The sequence below is a fragment of the Cupressus sempervirens genome, chromosome 3 (assembly GCF_028749045.1).
Source record: "Cupressus sempervirens isolate cs-2001-9-10 chromosome 3, ASM2874904v1, whole genome shotgun sequence".
Taxonomy (NCBI): domain Eukaryota; kingdom Viridiplantae; phylum Streptophyta; class Pinopsida; order Cupressales; family Cupressaceae; genus Cupressus; species Cupressus sempervirens.
This window is the reverse complement of record NC_143120.1, coordinates 5,457,121-5,476,980: the sequence shown is the minus strand read 5'-3', so window position 1 is coordinate 5,476,980 and position 19,860 is coordinate 5,457,121. Positions and strand designations below refer to the sequence as shown.

Sequence of the window (19,860 nt, the reverse complement as noted above, 5' to 3'; positions counted from 1 at the left end):
TGTTAGATAAGTTAACTTGCAAGGAAGAATCATTTAGATGGGATAAAGAGCAGGACGAGGCATTTGAAGGGCTAAAGGTACGACTGGCTATGATGTAATGTCCCCTTTCTAGCATTCATAGCATGATGTTGTCGTTAGCCTATTTCCCCACAGTCCTGTAGGTTAACTAGGACATTAAAGGGGCTTAGAGGCCATTTGGCCTAGACAGTTTTAGTTGCAGGTCTTTCTGAGGGTTTCTGAGGCAACTTTGGGCATACTTACTATTTATAGTAAGTCATCTTGGACATGGCCGGACATTCAGTCACATTGGTATGTCGATGGTAATTGTTTAAAATCGACAGGAAGACTTGTTTATCATTGATAAGATTTCTTATGCATTGATAAAACCATTTTATAAAGTTAAATTTAAATATTTAACTTTATTAATGCATAGACTATAATTTGTGGGAAATATTTAAATTAAAAGAGTTCCCTTTATTTTTATAACACATTGGAGACATAAGGTACATAAAGGGAGTTATGTTTTATTCCACATTGAGAAAACGAAGGATTGAGCTCTTGTGAGAACACTATAAAAGAAATGGAAGAGTTTTTTTTTTTTGCATGCTTGGATGAAGATTAATGTTATGTTGCTGGATATCTGATTATCGGGCTTGGAGGACAGAATCCCTCTTTGCTAGCATTCTCTTCGCTGTTGGAAGACACAGTCAGGAGGATCAAGGGTGTTTTCACTTCAGGAAATACACTGGGTTTCATTTGGGGCGTTTGCATAAAAAAATTTACAAGGGCTTGAGGTGCAGATCTGAAGTTAGTTATTGCTATAGTGCCGCATGAACAGTATTTTGCTATAGTCGGCATTAACAGTATTTTGCTACAGTACGGCGTGAACAGTGTTGGTATCAAGTTTACTTGTTTTTTCGGCTGATTAGAAGTTTGGAGGGCTGGCCGACTACATCTGCAAAATATTACGGCCAATAATTCCAGGTTTCTTCTGTCAAATTTTGATATTTTGCATAATAATTGTTGAATACAAGTCTGAATAGTTGTTGCAACCTTTAAGGCAGCTGTAAGTGCACATCTACATTTAAAAATCACCCTTTATTAGCAGATTGAAAGAGTTTCCAGATTTTTCATATACTATTGAATGTGTGCCAAGTGTTTGTGAAAATGTTATGATGTGTATTATGCATTTTAATGTCACTTCATAGTTGTTCGTAAATCTACTCATTGGAAAGCAATTTATTGAGGAAATCAGCTTTATGAGTTTGCATACAAAGTGTTTGACAATATTCCTTAAGTTAAATTTTTGCAAGTCAAAGTTCAAATCAGGGGAGGATATTACATACGACACCCATCCTGGCATATCCGGATTGGAATAAAGAGTTTCATGTTCATGTGGATGCCTCCAACTATGTGATCAGTGCGACCCTGGCACAGACTAGTAATCATGGACTGGATCACCCAATATACTTTGCCAACCGGTTGTTATCAAAGGCCGAGCAGAACTACAGCACGACTGAAAGAGAAGCGTTGGGAATGGTCTATGTTGTGCAAAAATTCTGTCATTATTTGCTTGCTACACCGTTCGTGTTCTATGTTGATCACCAGGCTCTCTTGTACATGGTTAATAAACCTGTCATCCAAGGGAGGATCAGTAGATGGCTACTCCTGTTGCAGGAATTCACCTTCAAAATCATTGTCCGGCTAGGAAAGAAACATGTTAGTGCCGACCACCTGTTGCGGATCAAAATAGGGGAACTAGCGGAGGGTGTGAATGACGACTTCCCTGACGCGCAGCTGTTTCAGATTGGTGTACTGCCGAAATGGTACAGGAGTATTGGCGAGTACCTGTCAACAAGACAGTTTCCCACTGGGATGTCACCGAATGATAGGCGCAAGTTGATAATCAGGAGTCGCACGTTTCAATTGATCAATGGATTGCTCTACAAAATGGGGTCGGATCATATTCTTTGGCGGTGTGTGTTGGAAGAAGAGATACCGCAGGTGTTAAAAGAAGCACATGAGGGTCTTGCGGGAGGACACATGGGGCCCGACACCACTGCAAAGAAGATATTGCTCGCAGGTCGCTGGTGGCCGATGGTGTACAATGACGCGTGGGAATGGGTCGTTGGATGTGACACTTGCCAACGGTCCGGGAAGCCGCTGAAGAGAGATTTCATGCCACTTCACCCCTCACATGCGCAAGAGCTTTTTGAGAGATGGGGATTAGATTTCATTGGACCACAAAGGGTGAGCAAGACTCGACAGTGCTGGTACATCATTGTTGCAACGGAGTACCTGACCAAGTGGGTGGAGGCACCTGCGTTACCAGATAACTCGGCCGTCAGCACTGCCTAATTTATTTATGAACAGATCATTACCAGGTATGGAATCTCGTTACAATTAACAAGTGATAGGGGAGGTCATTTTGTTAATCATGTTATTCGACTACTACTCACAGGGCACACACCATTCCAGTTAATGTTTGGACAGGAAGCAGTAGTCCCAGCAGAATTCATGATCCCGAGTCTTCGAATAGCATTGGAAAACAAGTTGGATGATGACGGAAGCTTACAAGAGCGGTTAAATAATTTGAATAAGTTGAAGGAGAAACGGTTTTTGGCACAGTGGGCGATGGAAGTGGCACAAAACAGACGCAAGGTCTGGCATAATAAGCATCTGAAACGTAGCAGATTCCAGCCGGGACAGTTAGTATTGAAGTATGATGGCCGCAATGAAATCATGTCGGGAAAATTCAAGGTGTGGTGGGTTGGACCATACCAGATCCGAGAGGTTGGCGACAATGGAGCAATCAAACTGGCAACCTTGGACGGATAGGAGATGGCTCAGGCGGTTAACGGATCCAAACTAAAAATATACCGCGCAAGAAGGATGTCGTCGTCACCCAGTGCTCACATGAATCCTCCGTCGTCGTCATTAAAGGACTGTGACGCGGCGACGCCAACTGGAGGTACCTCTGTTATTTAATTTAAAAAAAAGAAGAAAGAAAAATGAAATTTTTGAAAAAAAAAGGGGTCTGTCTGCGGTTAAATGAAGAGCCCGCGGGCAACAGTCTGTCCGTGGGTGGGAAAGGCAAAGGCCCCACGGACAGTCTGTCCGCGGGTAAATGAAAAGCCCCGAGGGCAGCCTGTCTGCGGGCTCTAAATCTCTAACCTCTCCGCCAGAAAGCATCCCACGGAAGCAAAAAACAATTTCCTTTACCTACCATTCGCTACCAGGCAATTGAATCGTGTAGGGGAAAGGAGCAAAGAAGTCTGCACGGAGGGAGATCGTACAGGACTTCAAGACGGATCTACACCACCAACACCATTCTTTCCAACTGAGTTGAATCAACACCTCTGCAATCCTGAATCTACCATATTTGAAGCAGTCGTAGACCCAATCACATAGAACCATTTCATCTTATGCCTGTAATTTTCGGTGGCTATATCAACGCAAGCACTTCTACCGGCAGTTTTGAAAATCTTAAACTGAACTGTGTCGCTGGGTTATCAAGCGCTACTTTTGATTGGAGGATCTCACTCAACCATGCCCATGAGATGTAATAACTGAAGAAACGGGATTGGAGGTTCCGATATTGCATGTCGAGATAGTATTGCAGGGAGGTAATTCGAAGAAAGAGATGGTTTCATTGTTTTCACTGCCCCAAGAATTGCTTGAGTTTCTCATTTGGGTCGGACTCCTCCAGTAGTTAGTTGCTGCCGTAACGGTTCGTGGAAAGGTGAGTTCGAGGCATCAGGGGTGACATTCCTTGTAACGGACGGAGGAAATATATATAAGGAGAAATAAGCCATTTTTACATGGAGTTAGCAGGCAAGCGGAAGCCGTGGAAGAGTCAATTGGCAGCAAATATGGAAAAGAATTCAAGGGTTTTGGCATCGGGGATTCGAGTTGCATGCCCCTCCGGTTCCAGTAGCAAGAAATAGAAGACCAAGGAGGAACTCACTTATCTCACCGTCCAGTTCGAGAGTCTTAGTGGGAGCGAATGCCGGAGGTGGTGGCAGGAGACCCTGGAGGCAGACCAGAGTAAACAGATTTTGATGCGGGTACAGGTGCATTTGGCCATCCAGCTTCCCATCTTCTCCATTCGGTTGTTCGAATTAGTATTGCACACCACGATAAAGACATATAGCGCTCGGAGTAAAACAAGTACATTCCTGTACAAGAAGTAGCAGATGACGGTGTCCTTTAAACCTAGGGATTTCACCAGGGTGTTCGGCATGCCTCGCCCAGATGGTAAGAAAGTGGAGATCAAGAACCATAAACTCTCACGGGAACAGAAGGAGCATTGGATAGATCTAGTATGCAAGGACCTTACACCTGTGGAGAGGGAGGCAGCGGTTCAGGGGTCAAAGTGCAGAGGGCTTCGCAGAGACTTTATTCAGCAGGGTCACTGGTGGTGTATCATGGACGTCATCAAGAGCAGGTTGACAGGTGCCACTCGAGCTTCAGATATAGCATTGCCGCAGATTGCGTTTATGAATGGTATCATGTAGGGAGTGATATATGATTGGGCCTTAATGCTTGCCGACAAGATGGAGGAATTCATGACTCTTCAACACCAAACATTTTTTATGCTGCGCCATGCCATCGGGCTGTTTCTGGAGGCTGCAGCTAGCTAGATTCCACTGGATGATTTTGAGGCTCCTCCTAGGGGCAAGTTGGCAGACGGGGAGCCCCCCATATTCTGTTGGCAACACTTGGATACAGGAGGATCAGCAACAGGCCACAAGAAAGTACTCCGCGGATTGGATGCTTCCGAAGAGACAGATAGCGGACGGGAGGGCACTTCGGTGAGTGACAGGGCTGAGTCTCTTGAAGAAGAGGTTAGCACATTGGCAGAAGTTGGCGGTGAGGCAGCGGGTAGTGGGCCCACAGTCTTTACCCCTCCTCAGCTGTCAACTTCGGTGCACTTGACTACCTTTCTGACAGTCATCACCGTCTTGTTTGGACGAAACCTCATCACCGTCTTCTCCAATTTATCGTTGTCAACAATCTTGGATCTATGTATACCGCTTGCTACACAAAAACCTTATGAAGCATATTACGCGAGATGATTTTTGCACTTCCATTTCAACGATAATCTCTATATATAGACTCTTGCAGGAAATTACATCAATTCATTGTTGTTTCTTTCAAATAAAACCTCCAATTTTGATTCTTGTTTCATTTGCAGCTTGGCTTTCATACCATGTTGATTTTAGGATCATTGCAGATGTAATAGCATTGCCTATAAAGTATGTGTTTTCCAAAGGTAATGATCTCTTGTATTTATATTGAGAATGTGCCAAGAAGAGACATGTCTATTTACCTTATAGGGTAAAAGGATACTTATTGCATGTAGTATAGTAAGATATAGCACAGAATAAATTCTTTATTCATATACGCAATATGCACTCCAATGCTTACAATATGATTATTATGATCAATAGTCCCTTCCGGACGGTGCACATATACTTTCTCGAAGGAGTGACTCAACTGTCATGTGCCCTTTCGGAGACACTTCTACCCGTCGGCTACAATATAGAATTTACCAACAACATTATCCGCTCAAAAAGTAAAATCGTCTCTAGATGATAATTACAAAATATTCGAGGCAGATTAACAAATTGGAATACATTAACTATGACTCACATAATAGATCTTTTTCCATCACATCACATTCACATTCCTCCCGTGCTTGCACCAAACTGGTCTCCAAAACACGTTGTATCTGTAGCCTCTGCTAACATAATACTGTCTCCTTAGCCAATTTGACCTTGATAGCCATTCGTGCGGCGTTCTCTGTTGCCAATGCCTGGGTACACTGAGCCAAGTGTCACTCTATTGCGTCCAATTGGATGGTCAACTCCTTCTGAGCTCTCTATGCATCCACTAAGACAACCTCACTGTAATAACCCCAATAGGTTATAACTTCTTCAAACACCAAAATTTTTATACTTCAGTTGTTTGACATTTCGTCAAACACTTTGCAAGCAAGCTCTGATACCACTGTAATAACCCCAATAGGTTATAATTTCTTCAAACACCAAAATCTTTATACTTCAGTTGTTTGACATTTCGTCAAACACTTTGCAAGCAAGCTTTGATACCACTGTAATAACCCTCCTCAAATCTGCTCTCAAAAATGCTGATTGAAGGCTCAAAGAATTTTGTCAAACAATTCACATGCAAGGGACATATGACTGATATAGTATTTCAGCTTGCTTTAAATGACTCTTTTTTCAATTTGCATCAATGAGAATCTTGTGCTCGAAGACTCAGAATGGACTATACAATGACCTAACATGAATGTGCAACTTATTCTGACAATTTTCAATGTATATATAAGATCTAAGCATGAGAAATGAACATCTACAGCCAACTAGAATTTTTGCAAACAGTTGGTATGCAAACTATCTAGCTGATAAATAATGAGATTGAATTGCTTAAATGACACCAGCAACTAATTATCTTTTTGATTGCAATCAAATTTCTAATACGATGCTCATGAAATATGGCCAAGACTTTGGCATTTACATGGATCACCAAAATGACAATGCTGGTATAATGCACACTTACAGCTGAAACTTATAATACCCTAAAAAAAACAATACTAACAAGGGAACCTGGTTGTAGATGGCTGTAATAATTTTCCTTCAATGCTGCCCCTTCTGCTTTACTTTTTCTAACTGCTTTTTCGGCCTGCTTTTTCAGTTCCGCTTTTTCCGCTTGCTTTTTCGATTCCGCTTTTTCCGCTTGCTTTTTCATTTCCGCTTTTTCCGCTTGCTTTTTCGATTCCGGTTTTTCCGCCTACTTTTTTGGTTCCGCTTTTTCAGACTGCTTTTTCGGATTGCTACCCTGTTGAATCTCAAGACCATATCTTTCAATGGCGTCAAGATTTCCAGCTTGAAGGGATTTCGTCCTTTAAACTATTGAGACATAACCTCTAGAAAATTCTCCAATTTCTTTGATATTTCCAACCATGCTTAAAAGAAGCTCTTCCATTTCTTTTATAGTGTTCTCACAAGAGCTCCATCCTTCGTTTTCTCAATGTGGGATAAAACATAACTCTCTTTATGTAACTTATGTCTCCAATGTGTTATAAAATAAAAGGGACTCTTTTAATTTAAATATTTTCCACAAACTATAGTCTATGTATTAATAAAGTTAAATATTTAAATTTAACTTTATAAAATAGCTTTATCAATGCAAAACAAATCTTATCAATGATAAACAAGTCTTCTTGCCGATTTTAAACAATTACCATCAACATATCGTTGCCACTGGATGTCCACCCATGCCCAAGATGACTTACTATAAATAGTAAGTATGCCCAAAGTTGCCTCAAAACCCCTCAGAAAGACCTGCAACTAAAACTATCTAGGCCAAATGGCCTCTAAGCCCTTTTGATGTCTTGGTTAGCCTATGGGACCGTGGGGAAATAGGCTAATGACAACATCATGCTATGAATGCTAAAAAGGGGACATTACACTCACATCCAACTCCTACTCCGAGTGACTCAAAGTGTAGCACCCCTCTTGAAAGGCTTGCTCCAGTGCTCTTTTCACCTCTGGCAGACAAACATTGCATGCTTGTGGCAGCTCTAGGTCTCATCAACTGGTCACACTTCCCAAGACTGATAACTGAATTGACTGGGGGTCTAGCCCCATGTCTATTCATTATTATGTAATTAATATAATGACAATTAAAGATATATATATATATATATATATAAAACTAATTTCGATGAATCATAATTATATTAATTTCTCTTGCTATATATATATATATTTATTATATCTCACGTATATATATATATATATATATATATATATATATATATATATATATATATATATATATATATATATATATATATATATATATATATATATATATATATATATATATATCACATGATATTAGTTGTATACCATTCACCAGGTACTCAAAAAAATGGTCCTAAGGTATGTGCACATGTATCCTCAATGATACTTATGATAGGAACGTTCATGTTCTGTTTAAGGAACTTAATCCACTCTGCAAGATATAATCTATCATGATCTGCTCAGACATCATAAGATATCCACATAATAGAAGATTAAGTTATTGTAAGATCGTCACGTTTCAATAAATTCTACAAATAAAAGTGATAATTATTTAAAAGTCGTCAATTCCTCATGATGTACAGAAGTGGTAGGCCCGTTAAAATCATGCAGTTACACACATGCATTTCAGACTCCATCTAAATCTAATATCAATCTTCCTTATTTCTGCAAGAACATCTCGGGAGAGAAAGTTAAAGATCAAGGCAAAGCTCTTATAGTATGGATAGAAATACAAATAAGAGAGAGAATATAGGGAGTAGATACATGAAATACTTAAGGATAATAAATATTTATTTGCAGATCATCATCATCCTTGATACAAGTTAACTTCAATGAGGGTCCATTCCATTTTATCGTACTTTTCTTTTCTTCGCTTCAACGATGTCCTTTGTAGTGGCTCCTCTTTGGTTGGTTTATAATATTGGGATAGCTACTAAAAATCTCTCTTCCAGTTATCCTTATGCATAATCTACTTCTTACAATAAGATCATAAATCTTTTATTGCCTTCCTTCAAAACCTTCCATTCTTTCCTTTAAATATGATGGTTGACATCCTTTGATACACCATGAAGGGGTATGGGTGTTGACGATTGCAACTCATTAGATTTATCAGATTTCACCTCTTGGCATCACATCATTTCTCCTTAATAATTGATGCATTAGTTAGCTTATCTTTGCAGATGGTGAATGTATGTTGTAAAAGATGCCAATAATTATTAATTCTATTTCTCATCTTTCTTTTATAATCCTTTGTTGTTACAGACATCTTCGTTGTTGTTTTGATCTTGCTCTTTCCTTATACTATTTCTTTCGAATGTGGATTGCCTTGAGTGCCTGGTTAAATTATTTAATGCTTGCACGTGTCTTCCTTCAATCCTTTCTGAATACCCTCCTATTGCCAATGCCTCCTAGGTTTATTAATCAACATTCCTTGATATTTTAGGATGGATGATTTTCATAAACTATGTCATCTACTTGCAGTTTTCAATGAGCATCTTCCATCCACGTGTCTTGCTTGTGAACAGCTTTAATGTCTCTGGTTGGATATAATTCTTTAACAGTATTATATTTCCGGGCTCTGTCATTTATATCTTCCCTTACTGTGGTAATAATGATGGGTCAATCATATAACGTTTCGCCCTTGCATATATTCAATACTGTCTGTTTGTATTATGTTCATTTTAGTACTTCCTATCTGTCGCAGAGGCAATAGATATCTCCTTTGGTAGTATTGATTTCTTAATGCAATGTTTCCATGCACTAATGTGTCTTTTCTATTGCGATTTGAATATTATTCTTTCTCCTGATCTATCCGTTTACAAGGCAAGATGACTATTTCGATGAACTGCTTGCTGAGTGTTAATTGTTTTCTCCTACTGGGAATCTACAATAATTCTCAGTTGGGTTCCATTCGTACCACCCTTCATACTCTGTTCCATGTTATCCACTTTTAAATTCTGTCTTTGCCCTGTGAATTTAATTTATTCCGTTTTGTAGGTCTAACCAATAAAAAAAGGGTTGCTTCTTATCCTCAACGACTCCTCTATTTTGTATAAAGTTTTGTGTTTGATTATCCAAATAGATTATCATCTTTTGCTGGGCTTTCCTGACCAGTATACATAGTTATTCAAGATAAACACCCAGGGTTGTGCATGAGTTTTGAATGCCAAGCTTCTGAAAAGATGTCTCCTGTTTGGACGAAACTTCACCGTCTTCTCTAATTTATCACTGTCAACAATTTGGGATCTATGTATACCGCTTTCTACACACAAACCTTATGCAGCATATTACGCTAGATGATTGCTGCACTTCCAGTTCAACCACAATTGCTGTATCTATCCTTTCTGAGCAACTTAGATCAATTAGTTGCCGTTTCTTTCAAATAAGACCTCCAATTCTGATTCCTGTTTCATTTCCAGCCTGGCTCTGATACCTTGTTGATTTTAGGATCGCTGCAAATGTAATAGCATTGCCTATAAAGTATGTGTTTTTGAAAGGCAGCGATCTCTTGTATTTATAGTGAGTTATTATGTAAGTAATATAATGACAATTTTAATTATATATATATATATATGCCGTGAATCATTATTATATTAATTTCTCTCTGTATATATATTTATTTATTATATCTCACATGATATTAGTTAAATAAATATATAATATCTTCAATAGTTTAGAACTTTAGATTCATAGGTTTATCCAACTGAAGCTACCAAAAACAATAACATAGGAGTCTGTTCTTCCCAATCTGGATGTTCCTGCTATTAGCTTCTGCCTGTCTGATAGTAATGGATGATGTCGCTGGATGCAGCTGGTCTTACGTCTCTTGTTTCTGTGGACTGTTGTATGATAGTGTTTGTTGATTGTATTCCTTTCCCTTCTATCTTTGGACTGTGTTCTGGACTGATTGCTTGATTCATCTGTTCTACTTTTTTTCTTATTAATTCTTTTTTTCTGTTTGGCCTTTCCTTCTCTTATATGCCATAGTTATCTTTGAAGCAGAGCAATCCTTGGCATCTGTGACCCTCTATGAAGAGTCGTGTCAGTGTTGTTGTCTCTCTATGAAGGATCATGTCTTCAGATGAATGACACCCATTATGACTCGTACAGGTTGCACTCTTTGCAAATATCAATATCTTTAATATAAATTGCTTTTCTTATAGCTGTATAATCATTGCCTTATTTAGCAGGAAGTCAGCCCTAAACAAATATTAAATAATGTAAATATTGTCAGCCAACACAACATAAATTAAACATTTGGAATGCATTCGGACAAATAAATGTGTCTTAACATCCCTAGCTGAGTCGGCCCTAGCGTAATGGTTGTAACAGCAGTAATCGGAAACTTGAAGTCTGTCATTTTATCTTACAAGGGCTGCAGTATTGGCAGGGGACATGACAATTTAGAGAAGGTTGAGCACGGGAGAATGCAGAGAAATTTAGAACAGAGAGGAAAAGGGTACTTTGGTTTCCAAGAGGATAAGGTTTAGAGAAAGGAGAGTGTTTTTACATGTGCCTGTACCTCATTTGGTTTTGTCTAAATCAGATTGGCAGACGTTATTTTGGTATCTTAAGTTTATTGCAAAGTTGAAAGAAAGAATGGTTTGTTTTTCCCTGTAGAAAGTGGGTTGAATCCTTTAAAACTGTTCTATTATTTATTTTCAGACCATCTAGTAAGTGGCTTGGAAGTGGTAGTCTGACACATGTAGGTACCACACCTGGCAAAATTTTCATTTTTATGAAAGCTAGTGATCAATGTTTCTTATAAAATCTCATTTGTTTGATTTACGATACGGTCCTCCATAGAATATGAGGGCCCCTTGTTTGATTCAGAAAACAATCACTATAAATTAACCCATTGGCATCACAAGTAGTTTGATGGATCATGAAGGTTAACATTTGTTTTGTACCCAAATTTAGAGATTTTTGAGTAGAGGGAGAGCTCCCATAAATCTGCATTTTAGAGATCTTTCCACGAGTGGTGGTGTTTGATGCTGTATTTCATTTATTAAAATGAAGATCTTGGGTGGAAAGGAAAAGATATATGAGATACTATTCTCAAAACATACTCATCCTCTTTTGGATGGAGAAATGACTTTTACTATGGCATGTTTTGCATGGTAGAAGATGAATTATTGCTTCCATGTACATTTGGGTTGCCTCTGGAGATAGCTGAATTGAAGATTTGGGTTGGGTATTCAGGGGGCATCACTGGGGAGGAGATCATGCTTCTTTGAGGGGGTGGAGGCTATTAAGCAATCATTTCATGGCTGTCTATGAGAGCCTAAGTCTGGTTTAATGGAGGTGGAAGTGTGTTTCAATCAATTGATGTGCATGAGAATATCATTAAACTCTTCAAGTATTCCGCATAATCTATAGGAGTACTAATATGTTTGATGGAATTATTGTCATTGATGTCAAAGTTGGAAAGAAGTTGTCGTTGATGTCAAAGGATTTCATAAGTATGAACAATAAGCATCATCAATGTCAAAGGGACGAAATGTGAAAGAGATGTTTGCAAGACGTATATGGATAAGATTGTTGACAAGAAGACATGTTTAAATTAAGAACATGAGTATGTTTCTCTATTAAGTGTGAATACAAAGGAATGCATATTTTATTTCATTCAGAAAAAGGAAAATTTACGCAAGTATATAGATGGGAATGACTAAGTCTTAGCATAAAATAATGATTGAATCATCAAGGCAATGGCCTGTAAATAATGAGTGATTTTGCAATACGAGCAATTTATACAGATGAAATAATGATTCAGAAAAGGAATTAGACGGTGAATGTTTACACAGCAGTGGTAAACATCCTAAGATGACAGCGATTATAATTAAGATTATACTCGTCAGTTAAATCGATTCTCAAGAAAAGTTTAAGGATGTTACATCCAAGACAGCAACTTTAAATTATTTCTTAATTAGCAATTTTATTGGAAGTGATTTCCAGTTTCACTGAAAGCAGAGTTTTATAATATATCGAAGGAGTGATCCGTACGAGAAGATACTAAAGTTTGATAGAATTAGCATGCAGCGGCAACAATGAACAAAAGACCAAATAAATTCTGATAAGAAACAAATGAAATATGAAGATTTACAGTCGCCATAGTGGACACCAAATATATTTAAACAAAACAGAGTATCAAGGATGATGTTGTCTCTATGCAGATTAACGATTCAGTTTGTCTAGCATAAATTACTTCACCAAGACATTTAGGTTGAAACCATACATTCTTCAAAAGTCAACATATTGTATGAGATATGGAACAGATGGTAACAATGATAAAGTTCACGATAAAATATGCATAGAAGAATGCAGCGATAAATTACAATATAAGTGATTATGGAGCGATAATCATACAGCAAATGGGGCTGATAAAATAGAAAGGAAATAAACAGTATACAGATGTCATTGGGAGAAGCCTAGGAATTATGTGAGACCAGAAACGATATTGGTGAAGGGTACATCAGCGATATTATAAACAACTACAGATTCCGACAACAAGTTCAGTCAAAGGAACAGCAACATGCATATTTATCGTGAGTTCCAAGTCAGTGGCCTTGTTGGCCTTGCTAAGTCATTCATACATTAGTATCAACGGCAAGTGTATATTATGAACATATCTAGTGGTTGAATAAGCTCCATGTCATCTTGAATACATAGGAGAGATCAAACATATAAAACAACAAGGAGGTTCGTGGGTGTCCTATCACGACTCAGCAATTGAAGTTTGAGTATGTGCGTCGGTTATTGATTAGATGATATATTATAGATGGAGACAATTATAATCAAATCTGAGAGAGAGCAGCCACAGTTTATAAATAACTAAGGACCGACTTTAAAATGGCTCGATGGTTTGGAATGATAGTGATGAAAATATAAGCATTGTGATTATTAATCGGCATACATATTGACAATATATACAGATTTTAATATAAATTGAGGTGCACTTAATAAAGGAGAATACTAAAAACAGTTATGAGTATAGTAAAAATATTTGAAATAAGAAGGTGAGAATTGGTTGAAAAGACATCTCCTCTAGCAAGAGACATAACTCGTGTGAATGAAAAGATATAAATAAAAGAATATTTCATTTGCCAAAAAAAAAGGTCATGATGTGAAGAAAGCAGAGCAAGCATATCAGAGCAGAGTGTGAAAGTAAATAGTTGGAATGATATAGAAGGAACATACATAACACATATATAGAGGTTTGAAATGAAGTTGTAAAAGTGTAGAGTTGGAATGATATATATTGAATGACATTGTAATAAAAGAGAGTGTAATAAAAGGAAATATTTGTTCAGATTTCTTAAATCTGATATATATTTATATAAGAAAGGAGTTGAAATAAATATGAGGAGCTAGTGCAAAAATATAAAGGAAGGGAGAAAAGCGTATATGTGTTGAACCAAAAGAAAATATACAAACATAAGTATCAGATTTAAGAAGAGAAATTGTGCAAGCAAAATGTCCATCATTAGTTGAGTAAGCAACATCACCAAGGTGGAAAAGAAGTTTGAGTGTAGTGGGTTGGTGCTCATAAAGGCAGCAGTGGGGGTTGGTCCTTCCAGTAGGGCAATGCTTGCGAAGTGTCGGAGTTGAAGTTTGCAGTGAGTTGGTGCTCATAAACAAAGGGGTTGAAGCCTCTAGTAGGTTGGAGCCTACAAATCATTGTAGAAGACTAAGTTTATATAAAAGCATTTATTTGTTGCAGTTTTCTATTGCATTGAGTTTCCACGTAGACCTTTGCGTCATTGTGTTTATGGGCATAATTGCCGATTTCAGCATTTAGAGTTATTTGAAGTTACTTGTGTGGATAAAAGTTTTAAATTAGCAAAATTATTATTATATTGATTCACCCCCTTTCAGTATAATTGTGTGCTCTTCAATGTTTACCATTCTATTCTAAAAGTGTTGTCATATCAAAGAATATAAGCTTTTGAAAAAATTTACAAGTTTGAGGCTAAGTAATCAATCGTGGTTTTGATACGGATTTGGGTTTCTGTTCGTGGGTTCAACATTTTTTTTGGGGCAGGTTCTGGTTCCATAGAAACAAAACAAAACACACACACACACACATACACACACACACAAATCAATATATTACAAACTTATAAATATATATGTGCATCAAAGTTTTGCGTATGTTACATGTTCGATGTTCATTAATCATTGGTTGAAAACTTTAAGCATATAATAATAATAATAAGTTAGACGTGTGATATTCAAAATCTATAATTGCCAATAAAATTATAAATAAAATACATCATATATATTATATTCATAATTTGCAAAAGTCTCCAAATGTCTTTACAAAGTGAAAATTTAAATTACAATCCATATTTAATATTCAAATTCATCTTTAACATCATCACATGAATCAAGGTTAACATTTGTTTCCACTCCAACTTCATTTTAATCATTTATCGTGCCACTTGCTATGTTTATGTCATGTGAAAGGGTGGCCTCTTCTTCATTTACAAAGACTTGGAGAAGTCATAGAACAAGGCAAAAATAGTGAAAAATGCTTGAGAGATGAATAAAATATCATCAAATGACCAAATGCATGCATTATTGTTGAATTAGGGTTTTATAAGGCTTTTAAATTTGAAAAAAATTAAAAACTGGCATGTGGGGCCTATAATTGGGCACCCAAAGCCTTGGGTGTCTATTGGGTTCTCTTGGATTCCACCTAGGTCCCTCCCAAGCGACTGAGTTCCCTGTGGGTCCTACCCAACTGTTGGAGAGAGGCCTTGCTAGTATGTAGCATGAATCCAGAAAGAATCGAGACCGAAATAAAACCAAAATCAGATTCCAGGGCATATTAGAGGAATCTAGTATTTGAGGTTTGAGGGAATCGCATTGTATGTGAATTTAATAAAAGTTAATATTTGAAGCTTCATTCTTTATATTTTTACTCATTTTTTGCTTGAGAATAATAATAGTGTCATGATATACTTGAAACTTTTTCTTTTGAGTTTGGGATAATTTTCAAGGAATTTATTATTCGTAGTGAAAAAAACATGTGAGACGATCCTTTGTTTTCAAACAATAAAGATAATTGTAGCATTGAAGCATCTATTACAAGATTTAATTTTGTTATAGTTGTTGAATAGTTCTTTCAATTCTTCAGTTTTAATTGGAGATGTTATGTCAGCAGCAAGTGTTACAACGCTACAACACAGGATTGAGCAAAACTGGGCCTCTATTGATATTGTTAGAGATGTTGAATTATCGTCTTATGCCACTTTACAGGTGAGCTTTGTAAACCTTTGTTGGCCTAGTATTATAAAAGTTAAACTTGAAACTTAATGTATTTCATTTTTATTGTTTAATCTTTAAGTATCTATTAGCATGTCTTACATAATTCTTTCTTTAGATGGCATGAGAAAAATGAAAGGTTTGTGTGTTATTTTAGGTCGCTTGATATATATTCTTTTCTTACCAATCTAGTATTCTAGCTTTGGGCCAAAAAAAAGGTTGTAGACTTATATAGGCATGTGTTCACTATTTGTAGTATTCCTCAAAATATAAATTTTTTTTTTTTGAAGATAACATGTAAGAACTCATTTCTAATGATCTTTAGGGAAAGAAAGGCACCATTTCTTTGAGCCATCTATCTAAGTAGTTTACCAACATGTTAATTGTTTATTTTTCTATAGAGAGTTATAATAGACTTGTTATGGTAAATATATATTGTTGTAGTTGTATTAAACAAAGGAGGTGAAAGCTTCTTATATATATTTACAAAGATGATGTTTCTAGAAAAAAAATTGTGAACTTAAGTAAAAAATAGAAATTATTTAATAAACTTTACTAACTAAGAAGAACATTAAAGAAACATTACAATATTCTAATACCCTCCCTTAATGGTCATTGTCTAATTGCTATCTTTTTGGTCACAAATTCTTCAAAACATTTTTCTGCTGCTTAGTCCCTCTCTGGATCTGCAAAATATAAATAACCAAGAAACCAAAATTTGTCCATAAAAGAACAAAGAAAAGTGCCCCCTTCTTAAAAAATCTTTGCAAAAAGAGATGAGCCTACCACTAAGATGAGTCTACCATTAACCTTCCCAGAATCAACAGAATACCTTACTAGAAATCATCACAAAAATATCCGACCTGATGTTGGATAAGGAAGTTGTTCTTCTTTGGAGACAGAGAAACACTAATAACAACTAGCACACTTTTGAGGTAAAATCAGCCAACGCTCCAAAATTTGCAGATGAGGATGATGTTGCAAACTAGATTGCAAAAAAACATGATTTTTTAGGAGAAAAATCTGAAAAATGAGACTCGATTTTTGGGGTGAAAAATTAATCAAACCCAGAAAATAGAATTTGAGACATGGATCAGAGTATACAAAGCTTCATTTTCGAGAAAAACGGTAAAACCCAATGTATAATTTTTTAGGGAAAAATTATAAACCCACTTGATAATTCTTGAGGGAAAAATTTTAAACCCATAAAAGAACTTAACACAACTTTGAGAATTACAGAATCAAAAACAATTTGAGGGAAAAATTATGAAAACCCATCAGATAATTTTTTAAGGAAAAAAACTATGAAATTCCATTACAAAAACCTTCATGTGACAAAACACGAGACTTCGCATGGTAAAACAAAACGTGTTTAAGTACATTCAATTACATGCAAAAAACATGCAACCTTTGAAATTCATAGACTTTTACTAGAACGAAGAAATCACACAATCAAAACCTTTGATTAGGCTTGCAATTTTCATCAAAAATTTTCGAAGACTAACCACAAAATTTTCAAACAATATCTCTAAAAAATTTTGTTCAAAAAATCGAAACAAAATTCTGGAGAAAAAATGCAGATTAAATAAGCTTGATTTTTTCTTAAAAGATTTGCCAAATTTTAAGAAATCCCATCAATCCACTTTTATACCATGGTAAATCAATGTTGTTGTAGGTATATTAAACAAAGGAGATGAAAGCTCCTTATATAGATTATAAATACAATGTTTTTAAAGAAACAATCATGAAGTAAAGACAAAAATAGAAACTACTTAATAAACAAAAGACTAACTGAGGACCATTAAAAAAAACATTATGATTTTTTAATAAGACTTTGTGTTGATTGTCGTTGTTCCATTTTGTTGTGAAATTTTGAGATAATCATTGTTAGATTTTTATGCTTAATATTATCTATGCATATGTTGGTTCTCTAATTTTTTTATGCTTTCTATATAAGAAATTGTATGGGACTTGTCTAATGGAAAATGAATTTCCATTGATTGTATGAAAAAAATTAAAAATAGAGACACGATTTCTATCTATGTTAATGTTTTAGAAACACGATATAACTAAAAAGTAAAAGTATTAATATGAGATTTGTATACATAAAGTAATGTCCCCACTATTAGGGTTAGTTTGGGACAAGAAATACCTACAAAATAAATGTTAGAATCATATTAATAATAAACATAACTACACTATTCTACCCTCTTTCTTAAACCCCAACCTTAAAGGCGTCTTCATATTGGGTTTCCTAACCCTTAGTTATTCCACCATCTTCCCTGAAGCGCAACCATCAAGATTCTTATTGAATGAGACATTCTCTATCCAAGGCCAATCACATATGCGTATGTTGACATCATCAAAGTATTTAGGCACATGGAGATTATCTATTAATCTTGATCATGGTGGTTAGATGAAGACCTTAATGCCAAACATACCTAATGTCAGAGATTTCCTTAATCTCCATGGTGTCAGTCCAATGGATTGACACAATATCATCCATTTTAGCATCTAGCCATTCGTATGAGGATCTCACTTCCTACACTGGCACTATGAGGTTTCATCTAGCCATTTATATAAAGACATCCTCAAAACTCTACATTGGTGCATAATCATTCGATAATCATAGACTCTACATTGACACTATGGAAGTTTTCATCAATACTTAGATCCGTAAAGAATTATAATATCTTGCAACACATCGTCTAATTTTTTATATTTAACAAACATAATAACAAATAATAAAATATCATTTAAATGAATATATAGAAAGCAAATGCTATTATACATATACAAATACTAAAGTATATTTCTTTATATTAAAAATAAATAAAATCAAATTGTAAAATATGATTTAAATGAATATAATTTTAAAATCCTATATATATATATATATATATTCCTTAATAGAAATAAAAGAAAGACCCTTCAGGTGTGGATGATGAACAACAAATAAATACCAGTTAATGCAAATCACATTTTCCATTCAAAAATGGATTAAGGCAAAAGGAAGATCTCTACCAAATTAGAGAGGTGTTCTTACTTTTTGGAAGAATAATAGTAAAGCTACGTGGAGTATATATAAGAAAGACTTACCTTATGTTTAGCTTATATATACTCCACGTAGCTTTACTATTATTCTTCCTAAAAGTAAGAACACCTCTCTTTAATTTGGTAGAGATCTTCCTTTTGTCGTAATCCATTTTTGAATGGAAAATGTGATTTGCATTAATTGGTATTTATTTGTTGTTTATCATCCACACCTGAAGGGTCTTAAACCTTGAAATTATTTGCTGCCACTTTGTTTTGAATGCTTCCATCCAAGGAAAAGATATCTGTCCATGTATTTGGTTCTTATGTTAATATATGTTGAGTGGGGAGGATGGGTCGTGACGTCATGAATTGGTTTATCAAATTTCTTATTTATTTTAATATTTCATTAAATAAATATTGTTTGTTTATTAATATGTTTTTATATTAACATCTAATTAGAATTAGAGGGATTTCGTAATTTATGTATTAATATATTTAGTTGGATTAATTTACTGTATTAATTGATAATATTTGTTTAGTTTAATATTAAGAGATATGTTTTATCAATCAATTAGACATTTGATTAAATAATTAAATTACATCATTATAGGGGATATATATTATAGTCCTACCCTCTCGAAATTGCTTGTCTTGAAGCAATTACGATTTTCATTTGAATGAAAAGATCATAGTTAATCATCTCTTGCTTGAGTTCCACAGCTAAATTTGATGATAAAATCAAGAGTTTAAGATTAATTTAAATATTACGAGTGATTCAATATTGAGTGATCATGTCAATTGGAATAGTGAATGTAAGATTGATCTTCATTTTCTATTAGGTGATTAATTGAGCATAACGGAAATCAATTTGTCTTATGATTGAATGCCATAGAATATTTGATAAATTTCATGATGATTCTATCCATAATTTGGTTGATAGCTTTAT

At 35.6% G+C, this 19,860-nt stretch overlaps 1 protein-coding gene across 3 annotated transcripts in view; it reads left to right on the top strand.

Annotated features, from left to right (window-relative positions):
* Positions 1-19,860, top strand: part of LOC149564443 (mediator of RNA polymerase II transcription subunit) — a 381,382-nt gene that overhangs the window by 151,244 nt on the left and 210,278 nt on the right. For all 3 annotated transcript variants that reach the window (XM_089817990.1, XM_089817989.1, XM_089817991.1), the window contains exon 10: positions 15,778-15,872. In XM_089817990.1, coding sequence (XP_089674116.1) covers positions 15,778-15,872 — 95 coding nt within the window. The remainder of the gene's footprint in view (positions 1-15,777; positions 15,873-19,860) is intronic.